The sequence below is a fragment of the Pongo pygmaeus genome, chromosome 10 (genome assembly GCF_028885625.2).
Source record: "Pongo pygmaeus isolate AG05252 chromosome 10, NHGRI_mPonPyg2-v2.0_pri, whole genome shotgun sequence".
Taxonomy (NCBI): domain Eukaryota; kingdom Metazoa; phylum Chordata; class Mammalia; order Primates; family Hominidae; genus Pongo; species Pongo pygmaeus.
Window position 1 is genome coordinate 107,137,817 of NC_072383.2, and position 23,840 is coordinate 107,161,656.

Consider the following 23,840-nt stretch of genomic DNA (forward strand, 5'->3'; position numbering starts at 1 on the left):
GGGAAGGAAGGAGAAGGAGAGCTGTTTAATGGGTACAGAGTTGTATATATGCGAATGAAAACTTTGGAGATCTGCTTCACAACAATGTGACTATACTTAACACTACTGAACCATACACTTAAGAATAAGATAGCAAAGTTTACATTATATGTTTTTTACAATAAAAAAATTACATTTCTATAAACCAGCAAGCTTTAAAATGTAATTTTAAATAGGATAGCATAAACATCAAGCACTATAAAGTACCTAGAAATACATCTAACAAAAGATGTGTGAGACCTGTATGGCAAAATGTTTTTAAACTTGATTGAAAGACATTAAAGACTTGGCCGGGGGCGGTGGCTCACACCTGTAATCCCAGCACCGTGGGAGGCCGAGGCAGGCGGATCACTTGAGTCCAGGAGTTCAAGACCAGCCTGGGCAACAGGGCAAAACCCTGTCTCTACAAAAATTGTAAAAATTAGCTGAGTCTGGTGGCACATGCCTGTGGTCCCAGCTACTCGAAAGGCTGAGGTGAAAGGATTGCTTCAGCCCAGCAGGCGGAGGTTGCAGTGTGCTGAGATCATGCCACTGTACTCCAGCCTAGGCAACAGAGCAGGACCATGTCTCAAAAATAGAAAGAATATTCAATACCTAGACGAATGGAGTTATATGCATATTCTGGGTTAGATAATCATTATGGCAAAGACGTCAATTCTCCCCTAAATAATCCATAAATTCAATGCAATTCAAATAAAAAAACCAACAGAGTTTTTCACAGACCTTGACAAAATAATTCTAAAATTTATATGAAAAAGCCAAAACACCCTGCAAGGAAAGAAAAAAAGCAGGTAGGAGGATTTGTCTTACCAGATAGCAAGCCTTAGCAATAAGTTAATCAGTGGAATTGGCACAGGTTAGACAAACTGAAGAGACAGCCCAAAACAGACCCATGCAGTTGAAAAACACTATGGCTCAGGTGGCACTGGCTGTTTCAGCTAAAATAAATTCATGACCTACGACTGTGACCCCCAGGTTGAAAAACAGTGACTTTAAGAAACTCTCTTTTTTTCTTGAGACAGGGTCTCACTCTTACCCAGGCTGGAGTGCCGTGGCACAGTCACGAATCACTGCGGCCTCAAATTCCCGGGCTCAAGTGATCCTCCCGCCTCAGCCTCTTGAGTAGCTGCTACTACAAGCTCACGCCACCACACCTGGCTAAATGTTTTAAATTTATTTTTTGTAAAGACGGGTCTCACCATCTTGCCCAGTCTGGTCTCCAATTCCTGGGCTCAAGGGATCATCCTGCCTCAGCCTCCCAAAATGCTAGGACTACAGGTGTGAGCCACTGCATCTGGTGGGAAACTCTTGTATATGATGTGAACTGCTTTGTATTTATCAAATTACATGCCAAAAGATAATAATCAATTACAGATAAGAACACAATCTCTAAGTTTTAAATCTTAAGACTTGTAGCAATGTTCTCCTGCTTATGATTCATAAAACCTGACAAGCTGAACTCATCCGATGATCACATGATAGGCTGAAAAGCACTGGACCAGATCAGGACACAAGTGTTCTAATCCCCACTTGTTCTGTTTCCTCATCTGTACCATGAAAGAGCTGGGCTAAAGCTCTGGTTCTTAAATGGGCTATCATGACATACTGATGTTTCAAAATCACCTATCAAGTGTGTCACACAAAGTAACCGCAGTTTGGGATGTTTGAGAAGTGAAGTTTGAGAAGGATACACTTTCTTCATTAAAGAACATTCAAGGCTCTCCCCACCACATCACCAGTCTGAACTCACTAGAGCGTGCTTGCAGAGCACGAACAGGAATGGGAGAGCACTTGCTAGTCAGTGTCACGAATATCTACGTAGGCAAGTGCCCCTCACATGAACACCATGTGTAGATCAGCAGAAGAAAAAGGTATAAAAGTCGCTAAAGTCAAGAAGCTGACCTTTAAGGTGTGGCTTTTGGTGTAAACTTCTGATTTTTAGGGTAAAATGATGAAGATACTATATATGGACAAGTACTCTGAAAGTACATATATTAAATACATACTGAAATGCACTTAAAAGAGCTATTTCCACATAGTTCAATCTATACTGATAAATGAGTACATATGCTGGTCTATTCTGGTCTTAGAACATCATTAATGACATAATTTTTTTTTTTTTTTTTGAGGTGGAATCTTGCTCTGTCACCCAGGCTGGAGTGCAGTGGTGTGATCTCAGTTCACTGCAACCTCTGCCTACCGGGTTCAGGTGATTCTCCTGCCTCAGCCTCCCGAGTAGCTGGGATTAATAACATAGATGCTTTAAAGGAAACTTAACCAATCACAATATGATCTGCTAACTGATTTAACTCCCTAGCAATGTGAAAAATGTGTTACACCTAGCTGTAGTAGAATGGGGGAGAAATAACAGAGAGGACTGATGGAAAGAAAACAACTGGTGCAATCAAGGGAAAGGCAGGGAAGGGAGAATGGAGCAGCACCTATTATGCGCCAAACTGTGCCAGGCGCTTTACGCACATTGTGCCACGCCCCACAACAGTCCCATGAGGAAAGCACTAATACAACCTTCATTTTACTAACTGGGACACCCAAGGCTCTGCGAGCTGAAATAACTTGTACAAGGACTTTCCACTACTCAATGGAAGGCTTGGGTTCACACAGGGTTGCAAAGCCATAGTCTCTGTACTGCTGCACTGACAAATCTGCCGAAGCCACCACGAAGTGCCACTTTTAGTTTCAGCGCACAAACACATATAATGGAAAATATCTGCTTTTGTTAGACAGATACCACAGCAAACTGCCAGCTTCCATAAAATATAATCAAGGCCACGTGCGGTAGCTTGCACCTGTGATCCGAGCACTTTGGGAAGCTGAGGCAGGAGGATCACTTGAGCTCAGGAATTCAGCACCTGCCTGGGCAACATAGTAAGAACCCATCTCTACAAAAAAAATTTTTTTTAATTAGCCAGGCTTGGGGGCGCATGCCTGTAGTCCGAGCTACTTTGGAGGATGAGCTGGGAGGATCACTTGAGCCTGGGAGGTCCCAGCTGCAGGGAGCCATGATCACACCACTACTCCAGCCTGGGCAAGAGTGAGATGCTCTCAAAAAAAAAAAAATAGAAAAATAAAAAATAAAAAAATCAACACTCAGGGATGAGAACCAGAACTCTCAAATATGGCAAGGCCAAGTTTCTCACAGACCTATTTGGAAGCAATTCATCATTATGCTCCACAGTTACAGCAGGAAGAACCTGTGGGATCAGGATGAGGTGGGTGGGAGGCTTGGAGAAATTGGAAAAGTCCATTTCTAGACCGCAGGACAAAGAGGATAAGGCCAGAGGGTCTTCAGTTCATCACTTGCCGGGTCCTATCCTGTGTGGTCACATTCTAAACTCCATCCTATCCTCGGTGATCCGTGGCAGGACAGGCAACTGCAGAGTACTAGTGGCCAGAGACCTCTGCTCTCCCCTCTCTTGCTCCTTAGCAAGCTGTTTACCCTCACCCAGGACTTAACCTCTCTGGTCCCAAACCTCTCTTTCCTCACCTCACAGAATAGGCTCATCAAAAGGCCCAGGACTAGCAGTCTGAAGAAATAATATCAACAACAGCAGGGACACAGTCAATCTGGTACCCAGTGTCACGCTGTGTTTGCTGAATGAGTAAGACTAAATTAGCTTCAGCACACTTATTTATAAAAAGTAGAGGGCGGGCGCGGTGGCTCACGCCTGTAATCCCAGCACTTTGGGAGGCCGAGGCAGGCGGATCACGAGGTCAGGAGATCAAAACCAGCCTGGCTAAAACGGTGAAACCCCGTCTCTACTAAAAACAGTAAAAATTAGCCGGACGTGGTGGCGGGCGGGAGTTACTCGGGAGGCTGATGCAGGAGAACGGCGTGAACCCGGAAGGCGGAGCATGCAGTGAGCCGAGATTGTGCCACTGCACTCCAGCCTGGGCGACAGAGCGAGACTCCGTCTCAAAAAAAAAAGTAGAAAAACTAGAAATGGTAACCACTTGCCAACCCCAACTGGTTCTTCTGACAATCAAATGTAATGGGTGGGACAAGCTATACCAATGGATGACATTAGTATCTCATAACAAAATATCCTAACAAAAATATCAGTGCCAGAGAGAGTATTATGAGGAAACTGACACTCACTAAGGTTTAATGAGTAAACTAGATTAGCAACTTCACATTCACTGAGTGATTTCACATCCAGTGTGGCATCTAGTCCACATTTTAAGTGTAAATCCCACTATGAATGACTTAAAGCAAATCATTTCATCATTTGTTCTGAACCTCTGTTTCTTCATCTATAAAAAGAGATGTGGGCCGGGCGTAGTGGCTCACACCTGTAATCCCAGCACTACGGGAGCCAAGGTGGGTGGATCACCTGGGGTCAGGAATTCAAGAGCAGCCTGGCCAACGTGGTGAAACCCCGTCTCTACTAAAAATACAGAAATTAGCAGGGCGCAATGGCGCGTGCCTGGATCCCAGCTACTGGGGAGGCTGAGGCAGGAGAATCGCTTGAACCAGGGCGGCAGAGGTTGCAGTGAGACGAGATGGTGCCATTGCACTCCAGCCTGGGTGACAGGGCGAGACTCTGTCTCAACAAAAAAAAAAAAAAGAGAATGTGCTCCGTCTCTTCTGTTTGCCCCCTCCAAAAACACCCTACCCTCTCCTCCCTGCCCTGTGTCCCCGAGTATAGACCTCATGTACAGGTTTCCTGGCTCTCCAGCTTCCAGATGGGTCTGCCCAGCAGGAGGCACCAACAGAAGTTTGGTGGGAGGAAGAAAGAGAGGTCAGGGTATTTCTTCCCCCACCCCAATCCTTGACAGGAAACTGGGGCTGCATCCCTTGAACAAAGTTATCAGCAGGTCTCAGGTGCCCTCTCCACACAATTCAGATCACACCCTTCACCCCTTCCGGCCCAAAGATGGACACCAGGTTCTGGAGTTACTAGCCATGGGATACTAAACCTTCACTCCTGATTTCCCTACCCACACCTTTATTGACTTTCTCTCAGATCATCCTAAGTTAATGTGCCACCTATTTCCTGCTGAGATCCTAGATTATACAGTAGATATCACCACCTCATAAGGTTACAAATGAGAAACCATGTTATGACTAGATGCTAGGCACTGAGCTATAGTTACTGTCACAACAATTATATTATGCAGAAATCGTTGCTCCCAATCTGCAGATAAGGAAGCCGAGAGGGTCAGAGAAATTAAGAAATTCTTACAAGCACATACAAGAGTGGAACAGCTAGAACTGAGGCCTTAACCTCCAGAACCAGAAACCTTTCTATTTTTATTATCACCATCGCGGTCAATATTTTTCCTACCACAAGTTTCATCATCGCTGTCATTCCTACTAACAAAATAACACTCTCTTGCGAATGAGTTTATTTCTACTGTTGGACGTGTGGTTAAGAGTGGGAGTTCTGGAATGGGATCAAAGTACAAGGCCTGACTTGCAGGAAGTGTTATCTTGAGCAAGAGACTTTCCTCACGAGCCTGTTTCCTCCAGTAAAATGGGGATAGATAGATAACAGGGCTTCCTTCACAGGGTCGTGGCGAGGATTCAATGGGATAACGTTTGCAAGGCACTGGGCACGCAGTAAGCACTCAAATGACAGGAGCTACGGTCAGGAAAAGCGGGTTTGCAGCCTTGGCGGCTTTATCGCCGCCGAGGACTAGGGAGGCGGGCCAGGACACGGGGGCCCGAGGACCTGAAAGACTGGAAGATGCCCGCTGCCCACCCCCGGGCCCACCTGCTCCTCCAGTCTCTCAATCTCCAGCTGGTTTTTCTCCTCCTCTTCGTCATATTCCCACTCGTACTCCCCGGGGGAGCTCTCCGCGGAGGAAGCCATGGCGTACTCATCCCCATCGCTCTCGCTCACGCCTTCCTCCTGCTGATCCCACCCTGGCCCCATGGTCTTGTACGTCGCAGCGGCCACAGCCCGCGATAACACCTTCCTCCTTGTCCTAGCCGCCTTAACCTCATCCTCCTCTCCGTCAGCCTTGGGCCCAGCCTTGGACTCAGCCTCGGGTTCTGAAGCCGAGGTTGCGGCCGCAGTCGCCATCTTGCGCTTCTAATGACTCTCGGGTCTTCCCGCGGCCGCCGAAGACCCGCTGAGGCAGAAGCTGCCCGCGGCGCGCGCCTTATCAAAAGCCCGTTTTCTTGCCATTGAAAGGGAAACTGGGAACCTTAGATAACGGGAAAATATCCAAATACACTAAATCCATATTATTTTATACCCTTGTAAAAGCTCCCACCAGATTAAAAAAACTCATTATCACGGCATGCGTTCCGTCACAACTTCGGGCAAAAGTTGGGTCTTTGGGCAGGAAGTGGAGGCCATAGAGGAAGTCATGGAGCGAGAATGATGTCTGTAGTGAAGAATTTGGCGCCATCTTGAGAAGGTCAAAGTGATTCTTCAAATAAATGCCTTACTTATCGCCTAATGTGACCTGGCGCTTGGGTTTAGTCTCCCCAGCAACTGCGCCTCAAACGCAAAGAAAACTGCAGGTCCTCGGGGAAGGATCGATTTCACCATTCAAGAGAAAAATCCATTTCCCAGATTCCTCCCCTTTATGTAAACGTCTGGTACCTAGTAGACGTAAAATACACGTGAGTTTTCCGGTTTTATAAGATCACATACTGCAAACCAACAGTAAATGATTACATTAATACGCATTTCTTTAGAAATTCTTAATTGCTAGGCACTGACATATAAATTGAGTTTGCTGTTTTAGAGAGAAAAATAGACATATATTCATTTTTTTTCAATCAGGACATCGTATTCGTTTCCTTCTTAAGCTTACCATTTTTGAGGTAGGAAAGTATTGGTGTGTGTCTCTATCCCTACCTTGCTCCCTCATTAGCAAGCTTAATGGGCAGGAATTATGTCTGTTTTGCTTTCCGTTGGATCCCCGGGTCTAGTAGAACGCCTTGACACATAGTAGGTACTCGACACAGATGCTGGCTTCATGATGAAGCAATTGTCCTCGAATTAATACAAAACGGAAGATTCAGACTTAGCAAGCCGGTACCATTCGTCTAGGGACACACAGCCAGGAAGGAACCGAACCAGGATTCTAACCCAGGATTACCCAAGTTCGAATTCTAATTGAACATAAGCCCTTAGCGACCTTGGACGGAGTTACTAAACTGCCCTGAATCTCAGCTTCCTTAGCTGCAAAATAGGGTTAGGAAAAGTGGACTCGGTGGTCCTCTGCGCCGCACTCCCGCAGCGGGCTTTGTGAAAGCGAACTTGAGCCCCACACTGCAGAAGCCTGAGGTCCTCTCTCAACCAGAATCCAGCACCCAGAACAAGCCCTCCCGCGACTTCAGACCTTCCCGCTCCCGACCCCGCCCGCCCCCGAGAGGCGTGGTCAAGGCGGGGCCAGAAGGCGGACGCGTGCACGGAGCGGTAAGGCGCAGGCGCAAAGCTTCGGTGACGTCAGAGAGGCGCGCTCCCAGCTCGGAACCGACTTGCAGATGCGCCCCGCCCCTCGGCGTCGCTGTGGACTGGCGCAGGCGCAAGCCGGCAAGATGGCGGCGGCTGGAGCTGGCCGTCTGAGGCGGGCGGCATCGGCTCTGCTGCTCCGGAGCCCCCGCCTGCCCGCGCGGGAGCTGTCGGCCCCGGCCCGACTCTATCACAAGAAGGTAGGGACAAAAGAGGGGACGCGCGGAATGCCGACTCGGCGGAGGCCTGGGCTGGAGGGGCGGCCGCGGGGTTCTGCGCAGCCAGGACTAGGAGCTGTCCCCTCCCACGTCTTTACCCTGACTCACTTTCCCTTGCTGCGCAGTGAGGCTCACTGCAACTGATACCGCTCATCGGGCGGCGACTTCCAGGGGGCCCCGCCGCTGGCCACGACTTCGTGCGTCCCAATTTTAAATTCGCCAACAGCCCAGGAGGCAGGGTCCTGTTGGGACTTGTCTTTCTGAGTCCAGGGACAGACGTACCCCCGAAGCGGGCTCCGGCTTCAGCCACGCCGCTGCCCTGGCCAGATGACCTTGGGCTAGTCACTGCGCCTTTCTGAACCTGTTTCCCCAGGTGTAAATGGGGGGCTCTCAGCTGTCCCTTACAAAGGATACTGTGCGTGGAGTCCTGGCATGGTTCCTGGCACATCGGCCCCAGCATGAGGAGACCGTTTGTATTACTGCTTTAGGAGTGCATAGGGGAGTCAGGCTTGTAACCAACATGCGTAATGTTTTTGCTTTGTTTGGGGGTTTTTTTGGCGGGGAAGGAGGGATAGATGCATAGTTTGCAGCCCCTTGTTGTCTGGTGGCGCAAAGTCCCCCAGACGTGAGACTCCCACTCGAGAAACTAAAGAATGCCATAAATCAACGTGGCACAAAAGGCCCCTACATTAGATACTATCCTGAGGTCCCTTTTACTTGGACTCAAAATCCTTAGTCAGATGGGGGGGAAAAGGGAACTGGAAGATCGGCGTGCTTACTACTAACCAGTAACCAAACCTCAAGGTTATTAAGGCCTTCTGTGTGCCAGTTCGAATGGATGTTTATTCTGATCTGGCTTCTGCCCTTTCTCCAAGGGCTTCTTCACTCCTCCCCCTCCCGGGGGTGTGTTTTGTTGAGGGTACACCCTGAAGAAACTTGGACTAGCAGCCTTTCAGCAGCCAGGGTGCGCTGCTGCACCAGGGTGATGACAGGCTCTGAAATACGGTAATGGCACTGTTTTTATTTTAAAAGACACATAAACGTACACATTCCATACCATTGTTCCCTGTGTAACAGTCACCTTAAGGCTTCTAAGAAAGCTTTCCCTCCCTGGGCCATGGTTATCTTTAGAATTTTTAAATAGTAATCATCCTTTGAGGATGGATTTTATTTGAAAATAACAAAACTGCTGTTTGAGCCCAAGTCTGGTGATGTAGGTGGGTAAAAGTCAAGTATTTTTGTAAAAACCTTATGGAACTAAGACATGATTTCACTGATTTTTTTTTTCTTCTAGGTATCTCAAATCTGTGAAGTATTGTAGAGGAGACACAAAAGGAATTGGGGGTCACAAATGGTTCTCATTGACATGAGTGTAGACCTTTCTACTCAGGTGAAATTTGGTATTTAGTGATTGCCTGCCAGGTTCAAGATGCTGACCGAGGAGCTTACCATCAAACCAGAGACCAGTACCAATAGAGAGTGAACATGATTTATCTTAACCCTCTCATTTTAGGTTGTTGATCATTATGAAAATCCTAGAAACGTGGGGTCCCTTGACAAGACATCTAAAAATGTTGGAACTGGACTGGTGGGGGCTCCAGCATGTGGTGACGTAATGAAATTACAGGTATGGCTAGTCTTTTAATAGTGAACAATAATCCCTTTAAGTTTACGAAGCACTTGCGCATACAGCATTTCACTTGGTGTCCATCTTTATTCCTGTGAGATGGGATGAGTCCATGTTAGGTATGACTGGAGCAGGGCCTCAATCGTAGCTCTTTTGCTAGGCTAGTGTACTATGCCAACTTTTTCCAAAATAGAAAAGTAATCTCATTTTTGTACTCACTGTATCAGTTTAAATTCCAACTTCAGCCAACTAAAGAGTTTTGTGAATTTTACTGATCAAAGGAAAATCCCAGTGAGCTAGCAGTCCCCAGTGAGACAAGAAACAGTAAATGAAACCTGTCCCCAGATTGGGGGAAACATGAAAATAGTGTCTAGTGCTTTGGGTAAACTGTAGTTGTAGCGCCAATCTGCTGCTTCATGGTGAGTGGGCAGCTTGCCAGAGGTCTTCATACCTATCTTGGAATACAGAAACAAAACAGGAGGAAACCACTAAGTGTAATCTGCTGCCCAAGAAAAAAGTATTAACCAGAGACCTTTATTGTGGACTCTCTCAGTGTTTAAAGAGGCAGATTGCCCCAGCAGCTGTGAGCAGACTTCCTCAAATAGAAGTTCATAGCCAAAATGCAGGCCAGAGTCACAAAACAAAAGAATATTGGAGTGGAGGGACATATTTTTCAGCTGATCTTTCTCAGTTGGGCCTGGATAGTTGTCCCTGCATTTCACTTTTCATCACTGAGCTCTTTGAAACAAGGCAAAGTCAGTAATTAATGCCATCACTTAGTGTGGAAAGCAAGCCCAAAGCCCTTGGGGAAGGCCCCCGTGAACCTTCGTGAGTGCCAGGTTCCAGAGGGTGGTCCCAGGACTCACCACTTAACTCTTGTCTCTTTTCTAGATTCAAGTGGATGAAAAGGGGAAGATTGTGGATGCTAGGTTTAAAACATTTGGCTGTGGTTCCGCAATTGCCTCCAGCTCATTAGCCACTGAATGGGTGAAAGGAAAGACGGTAAGGTTGCTCACAAATCTAATGGATCAAAAACAAGTAACTATGACTTTTTTTTTAATATTCTAAATTTTTAAAATTTCTCCTACACAGATGTTGATTATATTATCAATTCTTCAAATTGGGAATTATGGATCATTCTACTAGGTGTTGTTTGGGTTTTTTTCTTGTTGATCATTTTTATTTTTTTGTTTGGGTGTTAATTACATACAAAAAAGATCCCCACCTGTCCCTCTAACAAAATAGAATTTAAAAGAAATCTTTAGCTTTCTGTAAGGTTACCGATGCTCTTATAATTTCTCAAGTCAGAGAGTTGTTATAAGGTAGTTATTTTCTTGTTTATTTCCTCTCATGTTTCAGGAAGGGTTCTAGGTGGCTTATAAGAATTGGTGAAATAAACTAGCCTGTGTTAAAAGAGGGATTAAATAATCAAAAACACAGCAAGGGTGGGGGAAAAGTGAACAACGAAATCAGAACAGTGATCCAGGTGGCTGATCGCAAGCCCTCTAAAGGCAGAGATAATAAAGAGCTAGAACTTTTTCGTCCCTTTGTCTCCCAAGTGTCTTTCCCTGGTAGCTGCAGAGGTCAAAGGTCCCAAACACAGTGAAGAGCTGGACTTTCTAAAATCCAGTTGCTGTCAAAACCTCTCAGAAAAGCCAACCAGCAAGGCACTCATCTTTGCTGCCCCAAGGGACCAGGTTCAGGGAGCTGAGTCATGGAGGAGCATGCTTGGAAGCTGGCCAGCTCCACAGCAGAGCAGTTTGCCAGGCCACGTGCCACCTGCTTCCTGTGGCACACAGCCTTCTGGCTGGCAAGCTCCTGTGGGCCAAGAAGCTCAGACCTAACCTGCTGTGGCAGGAGGTAGCTCTGAAGTGATTTGTCAGGAACTGTCCTCAGGTGAAGGGAGAAATGAAACAAGGCACTTTTGCTCCCAGAACCTGGCCCTTAGGGGACTGTGAATTGTGATCAGAAAATGGGAGAGAGGACATTTCTTTAACCTTGAGATCTCCCATCTGAGTTTCAGGAGCAGAACCTGAATTAACCAAGAAGGGTTAGCAGAATTGGGAAATTGAGTGATAAACATAGTCAAAGAGTCCGGCTGTTGGGAAATCTGGTTTTCTGTAAGGCAGTGGGGTACTGTTCTACCACGGGCAAGGATCTGCCTGCCTCACATTATCCCCCAGGGCTGTCAACCAGACCCCAGGCATCCTCTTCAGTTGATCTGGAGGAGATGCTCCTACAGGCAAAGGGGACACCAAAGAGAGCATTCGGCCTGACTCGGCTGTGCCACTGCCACTGTGCTACTTACCTGACATCTTCCCAACCTCTCTGATGCCATTCGGCACTTCTAGTCGAAAGGATTTATCCTAACATTTCGTATGAGGACATCGAGAAGCTGATATTCACAAAACCAGCACAGGAAATCACTACCTTTTAAGGAAAAGATTCCTGTTACAGGCCACAAGCAGATCCCTAAGAGACTTCTCACAGGTTCCACTCCTGGCTTAGAGAAGTGTCTGGGCTGTCTTTGCTTACCCAAGCCAGGCAGTGCAGCTGTGTATACTTCATGCTTGAGAATCCCAGCTGCAGCTTTGATAAAGTGGGAGTCCTGAGAAGACCCTCAACCCTTTGAGTTATTAAACAGAAATCATCCCCACCAACCCTGAGGGCCTCTTTGGCCTCCCTTTTTTATTGTCTGGCCCTCACAAGATAAAGCATTGCTAAAACTGCCCATCTTTCCATTATGCCTCTCAGGTGGAGGAAGCCTTGACTATCAAAAACACAGATATCGCCAAGGAGCTCTGCCTTCCTCCCGTGAAACTGCACTGCTCCAGTAAGTCTCTGCTCTCCATACCAGTCAGCTGGGACATTTGGCAGTAATTTCAGCTTGGTTTGCAACAGTCCTTTTAGGTCATGGAGCCCATGTTTATAACCCTCAGAATTAGAGCTCATGTGTCTGTCCTTATAACCTGCAGAGGGTTAGAGCCCCCATGGTCTCACATTCATCCCTAAGAGAATCATGCCAAAAGGAGGTATGCACCAGCCATCATACTGAGCACTTGATGGGCATAATTTCTAAACCTCACAAATATCCTTGAGTGCACACTAGATGTCATTACTTCCCTCTTATGGATGAGGAAGCTAAGGCTTGGGTTGAGACACCCACATCACATGGCTAATAAGTGGGAGAGCCAGAATTTAAGCTCCAATCTTTGATTTCAGAATCTGTGCTGTTTCCAGCAGAGGAGAAAACTCAGCTTTCTCCATAATCCTGTTTCCTGTGTATTTCTTCACTTCGTGTCTGGATGCTATTCCTGTCGGGGTCTGCATCTGTATATATGGAACAACTAAGCCCAGTTGTACAATGTCCCCCTCCCTGCTATCCTAAAAAAAAGCCCAGATGCCTTAAGACTTGTACTTGGCTTTCCAGTTTGGTCTCTGTGTTAAATCTGATGCTTTTTCCATCATTTCTTAACCTTCTCAGGGAAAGAAGGAATGAGAAACATTAGTCTTAACGCATCGATGGAGGTTTACTAACCAAATTAGTTAAAAATCAGCAGAGAGTCAGGCCTCTTGCCAGGGTAATACTCACAGGAGAAGAGCCAGGTGCCGGGGCAGACACACTAACTCATTCTTCAGGAAGCCTGGTCAGACCCAAGTTCTTTCCACTTGATCTGGAATTTTAAGTACCCATAAAGAAAGGTCATCACTTGTAAACATTTTCACATGGTTTCAGGAAATCCCCAGCCCTTTTATTAGGCCTTTTTAGGTACTGAAACCTTTAGCTGATGTTCTATGTTATTTGCTTGCTTTCTGCTGTCATTCCAGCTCTCTCGGTTTTTATTTTCCGCATAGCCTCACTTTGAATATTGACTCCTAAATAAAAGTGGTCAAACTCTCGATCACTAGAGGGTGATGTGGCAAATGCCATCCCATCAACAGATTGACATGATCTGTTTTCCAAAGGGCATGTCAACTTTTTTATCATGACAAGATTTTGTCCAAAGCTAGACTTTGATGGGAGCAGGCGAGAACATTTGCTGTGTCCCTATTATGTGTCAGACATCTTCTGTAAGTCCCCACACTATCCTGGCAAGAAAAACATGATTATCCCAGTTATATAGAAGAGAAAGTAGGGTTGAAGAGGCTAAGAAACTAACCTGGGATCACAGATTTTTAACCCTAGTCTGTCTCCAGGATCACCCGCAGGAGTAACTCAGCTCAGGAAGCAGCTGCTGACGTGCCCGGCAACTCCTCACCCCAGCTTTCTGGCTTGGTTACTCCATTAGTCCCCACCAGCACCACTTCCTCCCAGCTCTTAAAGATTCTATTCCCAAGTCCATTTCTTTTGCATCTAGAAGCTTAGGCTTCTTTCCTTCCGTTACTTCTAGTGCTGGCTGAAGATGCAATCAAGGCTGCCCTGGCTGATTATAAATTGAAACAAGAACCCAAAAAAGGAGAGGCAGAGAAGAAATGAGCCCTCCCTTGGCGAAGCCTCCAGCAGGCCACACCAGCTGTTTCTCACCTGCCGTGCAGCCACCTTAGATGTTCAGAAGCCGCTTCCTCTCCACTGAAGAGCTATGAGATACGCACAATACTTGCTGTTCATGTTATGACTCTTATGCAAGCAAAATACACAGTTTCATTGTTCTGAATCCTGTGGTTTCTTTCAGCCCACTTTTATCGCCTTAACCTAGTTAATGTATATTTTGAATTGTGTGTATGACCTCAGAACTGAAATTGATAATGAAGTCGCAAGTTTTGATAGCCCGTGAAGTGCATAAGTATCTAATTTTACCTGAATTGATTTGGGGGGAAATTACCAGTAGAATGCCTTGGTCTGAATATTTGATAGAACCAATTGTTGTACATAAAACAGATCTGCATATATATGTATAAAAAATAATAAAATAATGGAAGATGATGGTGTTCTCTAGTAAGCCTTGTCTCTTGGGCCCATCATTCACCCCGAAGTGGTGCCCAAAGCCCCTTGGGGTTCCCAGAGGTTGGACCGCAGTGACATACACAGCCCTCCAAGCAAACAACAGTAAAGGTCATGTACAAGATTTTTTCCAAAGACAAATATAATATTTTTTGGAACAAGGATGAAAGGAGATGATTATCGCTTGTCATTGTTCTTTGTGAGATAGTAGTTGACAGCTCAAAGTAAGTCTTGAAGATTCTTTCTGTAATTTCACTGGTTGCTCAAATCTAAGAAGCATTAGCTTGGCACCCTAAAGCGGTGGACCAGATACATGAAGAGCACCTTGGGAATGAATTTAAAATGCGGATTTCTAGGCCCGAGTTTCTGACTTCTGTCTGGGCAGGTAATTCCAGAGCCCCTGACTTTTAAGAACCTCTTGGGGTTTTTGTGGTCGTAGATGAGCCAAACTTTAGGGAAGAAACTTCTGAATGCTCTGTTCTGCATAGGTGTAGTATCTTAAGTGGCTCATTCTGAACTATCTGTACCTGCATAGTACACCTAAGGTTGTTTAAAAAACATTCATCCAGCCGGGCGCAGTGGCTCACGCCTGTAATCCCAGCACTTTGGGAGGCTGAGGCGGGTGGATCACGAGGTCAAGAGTTCAAGACCAGCCTGGCCAAGGTAGTGAAACCTCATCTCTACTAAAAATACAAAAATTAGCCAGGCGCGGCAGCGCGTACCTGTAATCCCAGCTGCTCGGGAGGCTGAGGCAGGAGAATCACTTGACCTGGGAGGTGGAGGTAGCAGTGAGCCAAGATCATGCCAGTGCACTCCAGCCTGGGAGACAGGGCAAGACTCCGTCTCAAAGCCAAACAAACATTCATCCCTGGCTTGGGCATAAGTCTAAGCACGGGCCCTCCTACCCTGATGTCTCCCTATTCTTAGGTACCCATAGTCATGCAAATCTCAATAAAGGATGCCCGATCTTCTAGTGAAAATGGGTTATTGAAATATCGACTACCATAGTCTCAAAGGTTCAGCTTCAAAAGTAAGATGTGTTTGTTTTTTCTGGTGGTGGTTTTTTTGTTCAGGTATAGGCTGGCTGCCTCTTAAATATACCTCCCTTCTTTGTTTTTGTTGTTGTTTTTTGTTTTTTTGTTTTAATGCTCTGGGTTCTGGTGGAGGGCACAGAACTTCAAAGGCTGTTCCCTCTGTAGTCAGTGAAGGCAGCCACAGACCAGGGCCTTTATAGGAATCTCAAATTAGAACCCTGGGTAGAACCATGTAAAATTGTCCTGTGTGGCATGTTCTGCAATTTAATTCACAGTCCCTCTAGACTGAGCTTGTCTCTCCCTTCTTTATTACATGTGGCACCACCACAATTCCCCACCACTTTTCTTTGTGATTTTTTTAATTTAAATGAGACATTTCTGTCCCAGTTAACATCCTCAGAGTTGAACATCAGGAGGAGCTTATAAACAACCAAAGCAATATTCCCAGAATAGCCCAAGTCTCCAAACGTGGTTGTGCTGCTAAAACAAATGGATATTTGTTAAATTCACATTAAAGACACCCTTTCCCCAAACAAATCTAGTTTGAGCCACATGAGGGCATCATGTGCCCTTCAGTGAGTGAGCTCAAGTCTAGGGGTTTTTGCAGCCTCCCAATAGGTCTTAGCATCTCTAAATAAACCTGGCCATGGAAAACCTCCACAGATAAGTTAAAATGGTCTGTCAAGCACCTGTGCCCTGTTCCAGGCCCTTACATCTGTAATCCTGTTAATTCTCATGACAGCTGCCTGCGGTGGGCATTGATTCAAACAAGGACACTGGCTCAAGAGGCCAACTGACCCTCAAGCCAGCTGGCTTGATTTGAATGACCCAAAGCCCATTCTTCTGCCTCACTCCTCCTGACAGAACACACCAGGGATTCAAACTGCACATCAGAGGCTCACCTGTGCCTTGAACATTCAGTGAAGAAGCTGAAGCAACACAGGTTGAGCCTGATGCATTCACTTGGCCAACTGGCTGCCAAGTACCATGGCCCTCGCGCCAACCCTGGCTCCCACCAGGAGCCTAATTAAATCCTGACGCCAAGTTAAATCCAATGCTCTGGAGGTGAGGCCTGTGCACTGGCATCACCTGATGGGCTGGGTGGGCGGATGGGCGGATGGATGGATGGATGGGGAAGCAGAGGCTCTGAGAGGTGAAATGACTTGCCTCAAGGCACACAGCTAGGAAGTGGTAGAATTGAGCTCCGGCTGAGGTCTTCTGCCCACCTCTCACCCTCTCCTGAGTGCCACACTACAGCTATGACCACATCTCGGATGTAACCTTTCCTAAGTGTGATTCCTGGACCAGGGCAACCTGGGACCACATCCAAATGCACAGTTCTAGAACCTCACATTAAGCATTGTCTTGTAAAAACTACTTGGCCCTAGGATGAGTTTTCTTAAAAAGACAAACAAATGAGGCACACTTCTCGATACTTCAGGCCCTTTGAACTTGAGGCGAGAGTGCAGACCTTGTGTTTATCCTCACAACAGAAGAGAAGACTTCTAGGTCCCACCAAGTTTTGGTGGTGTTAGAGGGCCCCTACAGATGAGTTCCAGCCCCAACCAAAGATGGACGTGGAGCACATCCCCTGCCAATAGCTATTTGTGGCCTGTCTGCTTGCTTTCCCCACCCTCCGACATGACATCAGCCAACCCCTCAAAAGGCCACCTCCCCAGAGAAGATCATCTCCACCCAGGGAGGAAGCAGCAGGGCAGAGTGGAGTGAGCTTGGAGTGTTGAATCAAATGCTGGCTACCGCTGTGTGACCCTGAGCAAAAGGCTCAACCTCCCCAAGCCTCAGTTTATTCATCTGCAAAACGGGAACGATAATAGTACCTACCTGATCAGGTAGACCTGACGATTAAATGAGATAATACATGGAAAGCACATGGCACACAGAGTTCATTGTTGGCCAGGTACAGTGGCTCATGCCTGTAACCCCAGCACTTTAGGAGGCCAAGGCAGGAGGATTGATTGAGCCCAGCAGTTAGAGACCAGCCTGTGAGGCAGGATAAGTAGTCAAGGAAGTGACCATGTCCTCGAGATGCAGCATCCGTGATGACTATACAGTCAACACAATAAGCCTCAGCATTCGCATTGTAATTGAACTCACTCAAGCAAAGCTATCTTCAGTAGGGACTTTCCCCTCTAGAGAGCGTGCGCACTTTGATTTAGCTGTCCTCAAACTGACCCTTTGCTCATTAAAAGAGTAAAAAACACAACCCTAGGTGGAGATTTAAGATGCTAATGAGACATGCAATGTATGAACAAGCACATACAGCTACTGTGCATGGGCACCGAAAGGACCACCCAGAACATGCTTACTAGTAACACCTCTCTCAACCCCTTATGAATAATCATGTAAAACGCCCACAAAGGGAGTCTCCCAGCAATAATCAATGCTGTCCTTCCGAGCAGCCTGCCCTGAATCCTGTCTCTCTCAGGGTGTCCTGTCCTTTCTGTACCTAACTTTCAAAATGTTATTTTTCCTCTGCAATAAATTACTCTATGCTGCACCTCCCCTTTGCTGTGTGTCTCTTGTCTATATTCTTTTAAACTAAGAAGGAAAGAACTGAGATCTTGCAACAATTGTCAATACTTGGGCAAGATGGTAAGACCCCATCTCTACAAAAAATAAAAAAACTAGCTGGCTGTGGTGTCATGCACCTGTAGTGCACACTACAGTGTCATTCACCTGTAGTCTCTGCTACTTGGGATACTGAGGTGGGAGGATCCCTTGAGCCCAGGAGTTCAAGGATGCAGTGCACTGTGTGGCACCACTGCCCTCCAACCTGGGTGAGACAGTGAGACCCTGTCTCTTAAAAAAAAAAAAAAAAAAAAAAAAAAAAAAGGAAGGAGAAGAAGAAAGAAAGAAAAAGGAAAAAAAAAAATAGTTCATTGCTGTTATGGTGGTTCTCATTATTACAGGTAACACTTCAGCCCTGACTACATATAGGCACTGTTGCTGGGTGTTTTATATAGATCGGCTCTTTTGCCTCACAAAAATCCTAAAATACTATCAATATCCCATTTTACAGATAGAGAAACTAAAAGGTAAAATGATGCGTCAGCAAATGGTAAGATCAAGATTCTAGCCCAGAGCTGTTTGATCTAGAGCCCAAGCCCCTGCATGCTATGACTGTATTTTCTCTACTGCTATTTTTACTATTACTATTTGCATTGTTATTATTACAGGCACACCTCAGAGATGTTGCAGGTTCAGTTCCAGGTCACTGCAATAAAGTAAATGCTGCAATAAAACGAGTCACACAAATTTTCCCAGTGCATATAAAAGTTATGTTTACACTAAACTGGAGTCTGTTAAGTGTGCAATAGCATTATATCTTTAAAAAACCCAATGTGCATACCTTAATATAAACACACTTTGTTGCTAAAAAAAATGCTAACAGTCATTGGAGGCTTCGGTAAGTCATTATCTTTTTGCTGGTGGAGGGTCTTGCCTCAATTTTGACAGCTGCTGACTGATCAGGCTGGGAGTTGCAGAAGGTTGAGGTGGTTGTGGCAATGTCTTTTTTTTTTTTTTTTTTTTTTTTTTTTGAGATGGAATCTCGCTGTGTCGCCCAAGCTGGAGTGCAGGGCTGCGATCGATCTTGGCTCACTGCAAACTCTGCCTCCCAGGTTCAAGCAATTCTCCTGCCTTAGCCTCCCGAGTAGCTGGGATTATAGGCATGTGCCACCATGCCTGGCAAATTTTTTTATTTTTAATAGAGATGGTGTTTCACCATATTGGCCAGGCTGGTCTTGAACTGCTGACCTCAGGTGATCTGCCCTCCTCGGCCTCCCAAAGTGCTGGGATTACAGGCGTGAGCCACTGCACCCAGCCATAATTTCTTAAAATAAGACAATGGTGAAGTTCGTCACTTTGATTGCCTTTTCCTTTCACAAAAGATTTCTCTATAGCCTGTGGTGTTAGTTGATAGCATTTTACCCACGGTAGAACTTCTTTCAAAATTGGAACCTATTTTCTCAAACCTTGCCACTGCTTCACCAAATTTATTTCCTTCCTTTCTTCTCTCTCTCTTCTTTCTTTCTCTTTCTTTTTCTTTCTTTCCTTTCCCTTCCTTCCTTCCTTTCTTTACTTCCTTCCTTCCTTTCTTTACTTCCTTCCTTCCTTTCTTTTCTTTCCTTCCTTATTTTGAGTCAGAGTCTTGCTCTGTCTCCCAGGCTGGAGTGCAGTGGCACAACCTCGGCTCCCTGCAACCTCCGCCTCCTGGATTCAAGAGGTTCTTGTGCCTCAGCCTCCTAAGTAGCTGGGATTACAGGCATGCACCACCATGCCCAGCTAACTTTTGTATTTTTAGTAAAAATGGGGTTTCCCCGTGTTGACCAGCTGGTCTCAAAGTCCTGTCCTCAAGTGATCCACCTGCCTCAGCCTCCTAAAGTTCTGGGATTACAGGCATGAGCCACCATGCCAGGCCCACCAACTATATTTATGTAATGTTCTAAATCATTTATTGTTCTTTCAACAATGTTCACAGCATCTTCACTGGGAGTAGATTCCACTTCAAGAATTATTTTCTTTGTTTATCCATAAGAAACAATTCCTCATCTACAGACTCTAGTTCTAATTCTAGTTCTTTTGCTATTTCCACCACATCTGTCATGTGGATTCTCTCTCTGTCGCCAAGGCTGGAGTGCAGTGGTGCGATCTTGGCTCACTGCAACCTCCGCCTCCCAGGTTCAAGCAATCCTCGTGCCTCAGCCTCCTGAGTAGCTGGGATTACAGGTGCGTGCCACCACACCTGTCTAATTTTTGTATTTTTAGTAGAGACGGGTTTTCACCATGTTGGCCAGGCTGGTCTCGAACTCCTGACCTCAAGTGATCTGCCCGCCTCTACCTCCCAAAGAGTTGGGATTACAGACATGAGGCATCGGGCCCAGCCAAAATATGTTGTTTAATTTTAATAGAGATGGGGTCTCGCTATGTTACCCAAGCTGGTCTCGAACTCCTGGTCTTAAGCTATCCTCCTGCCTTGGCCTCCCAAACTGCCAGGATTACAAGTGTGAGCCACCGCACCCAGCTGAAAATTTGTTGTTTAGTGTAGCCGTCTTCGTCAGTGATCATAGCTAGGTCTTCTGGATAACTTGATGTGCTTCTCCATCAGCACTTGCTGCTTCCCCTTGCACTTTATGTTATGGAGATGGCTTCTTTAAACTTCATGAACCAACCTCTGCTAGCGTCCAGCTTTTCTTCTGCAGATTCCTCACCTCCATCAGTCTCCACAGAATTGAAAAGAGTTAGGGCCTTGCTCTAGATTGGGCTTCGGCTTACGGGAATGTTGTGGCTGATTTGATCTTCTCTCCAGACCACAGTGATGTGCAATCCGCATCAGCAATACGGCTGCTTTGCTTTCTTTCTTTTTTTTTTTTTTTTTGAGACAGAGTCTCACTCTGTTGCCCAGGCTAGAGTGTAGTGGCATGATCTTGGCTCACTGCAACCTCTACCTCCCGGGTTCAAGCAATTCTCTGCCTCAGCCTCCCGAACAGCTGGGATTACAGGCACGTGCCACCATGCCAAGATAATTTCTGTATTTTTAGTAGAGACGGGGTTTCACCATCTTGGCCAGGCTGGTCTTGAACTCCTGACCTCGTGATCCACCCACCTTGGCTTCCCAAAGTGCTGGGATTACAGGCGTGAGCCACCGCGCCCAGCCAGCTGTTTTGCTTTCTTATCACTCGTGTGTTCACTGGAGTAGCGCTTTCAGTTTCTTTCAAGTACTTTTCCTTTGCATTCACAACTTGGCTAACAATTAGGTGCAAGAGGCCTTCCTTTCAGCCTGTCTCAGCTTTCAACATGCCTTCTTCACCAAGTGTAATGATTTCTAGCTTTTGATTTAAAGTGAGAGAAGTGCAACTCTTCCTCGAATACTTAGGAAGCCATTGTAGGGTTATTCATTGACTAATTTCAATATTTTTGTATTCCTCTAGGAATAGGGAGGTTACAGGAGAGGGAGAGAGGGGAACAGCTCATTGGTGGAGCAGTCAGAATATACACAACATTTATTGATTAAGGTCTCTGTCTTACATGGGCACAGTTCATGGTGCCCCAAAACAATTACTGATGCATGATGAAAAGGTTTGAAATATTATGAGAATTACCAAAATATGACACAGAGACACAAAGTGAGTATACACTACTGGAAACACAGTGCTGATAGACTTGCTCAAGACAGGTTGCCACAAACCTTTAATGCATAAAAAACACTATCTTGGAAGCACAATAAAATGAGGTGGGCCGCAGATTACCATGACTAATACTAACTATTGGTCCTATTACTACTATTGTTGCTACTGCTACTATGAACTATTTTTAAAATATGGTCACCTCAAGGCTTCCAAGCTCTGGTGTCTTTGGCATAGAACCAACCTTCACAGTCCAGCCTCCAACATTCTGTAAAGCTGTGGCCTGTCTGCATCCATGCAGGAGACACCCTGACGTGATTTCTGTCACACATGGCTTGACAGGCAAGCTCATCCCACAGCAAGTGGCCAACCACAGGCCACAGCTATTCCCCAGATCCATTCTCTAATACCACCACCCTGCCCGGCTATCTTTGGAAATGTCACATTAGACACTCCAGCCCATGGCCTCACCTCAAAGAAATCCAACTCCCAGAATAACTCCAAAAGGTTCCCCAGGTGAGAACAACTTTATTATCCTGGAGATGCTGGTGCAAAGGGACTTCCAGGGGCCTCCCATCCTGCCCCCAGGACCTCAGTCCTATCCATCAAAGGAAGCCCCAGTGGGGAAATGGGGCTGGATTCCCTTCTGCCCCAAACCTCCTCAATAGGCAGCCTCAATAGGCACCTCAATAGCACTGGCCCCTTTGGGCAAGACCACAGGACATTAGGGAACAACTTTGGGCAAGGTCTTGGGGGCTCAGGTTCTGATGCCAGCTCTGCTGTGATCTCTCCATGTGACCTTACGCAAGTACTTAAGCTCTCTGAGCCTTGGTTTTTCTTTCTGAAAAATCAGGAGACAACTAGCTCCTAAGTCACGGATTATTGTGAGGATTAAATAAATTATCCCATGTAAAGTGAAAAAAGCACAGTGCCAGGCATGTAGTAAGTGCTCAATAAATGTTGGCTATCATCACCATCCTCACCATCACCATCACCCCCACCACCATTACCATCATCATCAACATCCTCACCATCACCATCACCACCACCACCATTACCATCATCATCACCATCACCATCATCATCATCACCATAAAAAATCATCAACTCTGCTGTAGTTGTTATTGCTACCAATCCCTGCTATGGACTAAGGTATATCCCCTCAAAATTCTTATGTAGAAGCTTTAATCCCCAATGTGACTATATTTGAAGAGAGGGTCTTCAAGAGGTAATTAAGGTTACATGAGTTTACAAAAGTGCCATAATAATCTGAAAGAACTGGTGGTCTTATAAGAAGAGGTCTGGCCCGGCATAGTGGCTCACACCTGTAATCCCAACATTTTGGGAAGCTGAGGTGGGAGGATCGCTTGAGGCCATGAGTTAAGGACCAGCCTGGGCAACATAGCAAGACCCCATCTCTAAAAATGAAAATAGCTGTGTGTGGTGGTACAAGCCGGTAGTCCTAGCTACTCAGGAGGCTGAAGTGGGAGTATTGTTTGAATCCAGGAGGCCAGGGCTGTAGTGAGCTATGATTATGCCACTGTACTCCAGCCTGGGTGACAGAGAACTTGTCTCAAAATAACAAAACAAAACAAAAAGGAAGTCTCTCAGTGTGCACTCACATGAAAGGCCATATGATATGTGAGGAAAAAGTGACCATCTATATGCCTGAAAGAGGAGGACCCTTCACCAGAAACCAGACATGCCAGAACCTTGATTTTGGACTCTGTTGTGTAAGCTACTCAGTTTGTAGTATTTTGTTATGGCACCTTGAACACTAATACAATCACCTCCATCATTATCATCATAATCACTATCATCATCATCATCATTCTCATCATCACCATCATCATGAACATCGCCATCACCATCATCACCACCATCATCACCACCCCCATTATCACCACTCCCATTATCACCAGCCCCATTATCATCACCACCACCATCACCATCACCACCACCACCATCACCACCACCACCACCACCATCACCACCACCATCACCACTACCACAATCACCATCACTACCACCATCACCATTACCACCATCACCATCACTACCACCATCACCATCACTACCACCATCACCATTACCACCATCACCACCCCCATTATCACCACCACCACCATCACCACACCCATTATCACCACCCTGATTATCAACACCACCACCATCACCATCACCATCACAATTGTTATAGGGTGGATTCCCCAGGAACTTGATCCTGAGATGGAGATTAGCAGGGAGGTGTTTATTTGGGAATGTTCCTGGGATCAGCACCTATGGAAGGGGGTTAAGAAACCAGCATTGGGCAGAGGGAGGAGACAGGATGCAGTGTAGTCCCAACAAAGGCTTCAGTCAACCCCATGGGGAGCTCTAACTCAGATGGCCCCTCCAAGTT

At 46.0% G+C, this 23,840-nt stretch overlaps 2 protein-coding genes across 5 annotated transcripts in view; one reads left to right on the forward strand and one right to left on the reverse strand.

Moving 5' to 3' along the window:
• The window catches only part of SART3 (spliceosome associated factor 3, U4/U6 recycling protein), a 39,122-nt gene extending 32,513 nt beyond the window's left edge, over positions 1-6,609 (reverse strand). The window contains exon 1 of one of the 2 annotated variants that reach the window (XM_054442463.2): positions 5,775-6,609. In XM_054442463.2, the coding sequence (XP_054298438.1) occupies positions 5,775-6,086 (312 nt within the window). In that variant the 5' untranslated portion in view covers positions 6,087-6,609. The remainder of the gene's footprint in view (positions 1-5,774) is intronic. The other variant, XM_054442462.2, reaches the window with a different exon arrangement.
• Positions 6,398-14,241, forward strand: ISCU (iron-sulfur cluster assembly enzyme). 3 transcript variants are annotated; one of them, XM_063646685.1, is made up of 7 exons: positions 7,535-7,672; positions 8,566-8,695; positions 8,985-9,080; positions 9,204-9,317; positions 10,209-10,319; positions 12,072-12,150; positions 13,709-14,241. In XM_063646685.1, exons 3-7 carry the CDS (start codon positions 9,042-9,044, stop codon positions 13,792-13,794), a joined length of 429 nt encoding a protein of 142 aa, XP_063502755.1. In that variant the 5' UTR covers positions 7,535-7,672; positions 8,566-8,695; positions 8,985-9,041; the 3' UTR covers positions 13,795-14,241. The 3 variants fall into 3 exon arrangements, with proteins under 3 accessions (XP_054298440.1, XP_063502755.1, XP_054298442.1); XM_054442467.2 differs by lacking the exon at positions 8,566-8,695 and having other exon boundaries at positions 7,541-7,672; XM_054442465.1 differs by lacking the exons at positions 8,566-8,695; positions 8,985-9,080 and having other exon boundaries at positions 6,398-7,672.
• Positions 14,242-23,840: the final 9,599 nt, after the last annotated feature.